General features: G+C 32.4%; 1 protein-coding gene across 1 annotated transcript; it reads left to right on the top strand.

Moving 5' to 3' along the window:
* Positions 1 to 511: 511 nt before the first annotated feature.
* On the top strand, positions 512 to 1,684 carry LOC125843242 (F-box protein CPR1-like). Its single transcript, XM_049522456.1, has one exon. It carries the CDS (start codon positions 512 to 514, stop codon positions 1,682 to 1,684), a length of 1,173 nt encoding a protein of 390 aa, XP_049378413.1.
* The last annotated feature ends 375 nt before the right edge of the window (positions 1,685 to 2,059 follow it).

Genomic DNA, 2,059 nt, shown 5'->3' with positions numbered 1-2,059 from the left:
CAATTTATGTTTACTAGGATCAAACTAATAAAATTTGTATGTGAATTTGGATAGGGTGTTTTTAGTATTTTTGAAATAAGACTTTCAGTTTCAGAAACTACGTAAAATACTATTAATGACCATATTTAACAATTCAAATTATTTAAAAAGAATTTTACAACAATTATGATTAATGAAGGTGTCGTTTGGCTCTCCACATAATAACTAGTTACATAAATTTAAACAGCTAGAGGGTGCAACATCTTATGGTGTGCTTATTTTGAAAGAGCTTTATGATATAGTAAATGGGACTCTCATATATAGTTCTTATACCTCTAAATTTTATTTTATTTTATATTTTTTCTCCGTGGAACACTCTAAATCACAAAATTGGACGTTTGAAAACTTTGTTCGTTAAAGAGCTACACATGTGATGAAAAATCCTCTTTCTAGGCACTAAAGTTGTTACAATACAAACAATCACCATTAAGAACGATGCAATTCACTGCGTGTTCTTGAGAATAAAGGATCAATGGTGAATGGAATAATAAGGAAATTTCCCGACGATTTGGTGAGAAATATACTATTAAAATTTCCAGCAAAATCTCTTATACGATTGAAATGCATCTCTAAAGTTTGGTACACTCTCATACAATCCACCACATTTATACATCTTCATCTCAACTACCAAACTACCATACAAGATGAATTCATTCTCTTCAAGCACTCCATCAAACAAGAACCAAATGGATTTATAAATGTTTTGTCTTTTCTTTCTGGTGATGATGATGATGCTTTTAACCCTCTTTTTCCAGATATAAACATAACATATATGTCCTCCAATTTTAAATGTACTTTTTATCCACTAGTCGGTCCTTGTCATGGTTTGATTGCCTTAACAGATTCCATAACCATTATTTTATTTAATCCAGCTACTAGAAACTTTAGATTGCTCCCCCCTTGCCCGTTTGGTTGTCCACAAGGTTTTCATCGTTCCGTTGAAGGGATTGGATTTGGCTTCGACTCAATTGCAAAATACTATAAAATTGTTAGGATTTCTGAAATATTTTGGAATCCTTCTGATGATTATCCTGGTCCCAGAGAAAGTAAAATTGATGTTTATGATTTTAGCATGGATTGTTGGAGAGAAGTGGAGCATGTAAATTTGCCATTGATTTATTGGTTACCTTGTTCTGAGATGTTATACAAGGAAGTGGTTCATTGGTTTGCAACGACAGATATGTCGATAGTTATTCTTTGTTTTGACATGTGCACTGAGATTTTTCGTATTATAAAAATGCCTGATGTTTGTAATATTCTAACCAATGAGCAATATTTTGGTCTTGTAATATTAAGGGGGCATCTGACATTGATTTGTTACCCTAACCCTATTTCTACTATTGATCCAATAAAAGATAAAGTCCATGTTTGGGTGATGGAGGAGTACGGTGTAAGCAAGTCATGGATATTGAAAAACACAATCAGAGTTGTTCCTGTTGAATCACCGCTTGCTGTTTGGAAGAATAATATATTGCTTTTTCAAAGCAAAAATGGACATCTTATTTCATATGATATTAATTCCAATGAAGAAAAGGAACATATTTTACATGGTTTTCCCGCAAGTTTGAGTGTTATAGTTTACAAGGAATGCTTAACTTCAATTCCACAAGGTAGCCACAACACTTCAAAAGTACAAAACTTTTAGAGACAGTGACACTCTTTAATTATTTTTTCATGAATTAGCACCAATTTCAACAATCGTTTCTGCGAACTCTTCACCATATTAGTAGGTAGCTTGTCTACTATATGTTTTTGGGTTAAAAAGGACTTTATTTATTACGTATAAGGATAAATCCTCTTGGCCAGAAAGGTATCTTCCCAATGGATTGAGATGCTGATCTTAGGTGTAGATAGTTTCATACATTTGTTAATCCAATCATGATCGCTAGTGTTATTAATTTCATTTGTCTTGCCAAGTTTACCCCAACGTTTACGTTTGTATTGCATTGAAGAAATATGTGTTTTGAAATTTCTGGGCATTTACTCAATTTGCAAAGGATCTTAACAATAATTCTTATTA

Source organism: Solanum stenotomum, chromosome 1 (assembly GCF_019186545.1).
Source record: "Solanum stenotomum isolate F172 chromosome 1, ASM1918654v1, whole genome shotgun sequence".
NCBI lineage: Eukaryota > Viridiplantae > Streptophyta > Magnoliopsida > Solanales > Solanaceae > Solanum > Solanum stenotomum.
The sequence above is the reverse complement of the archived record's forward strand: the minus strand, read 5'-3'. Positions and strand labels throughout refer to the sequence as shown.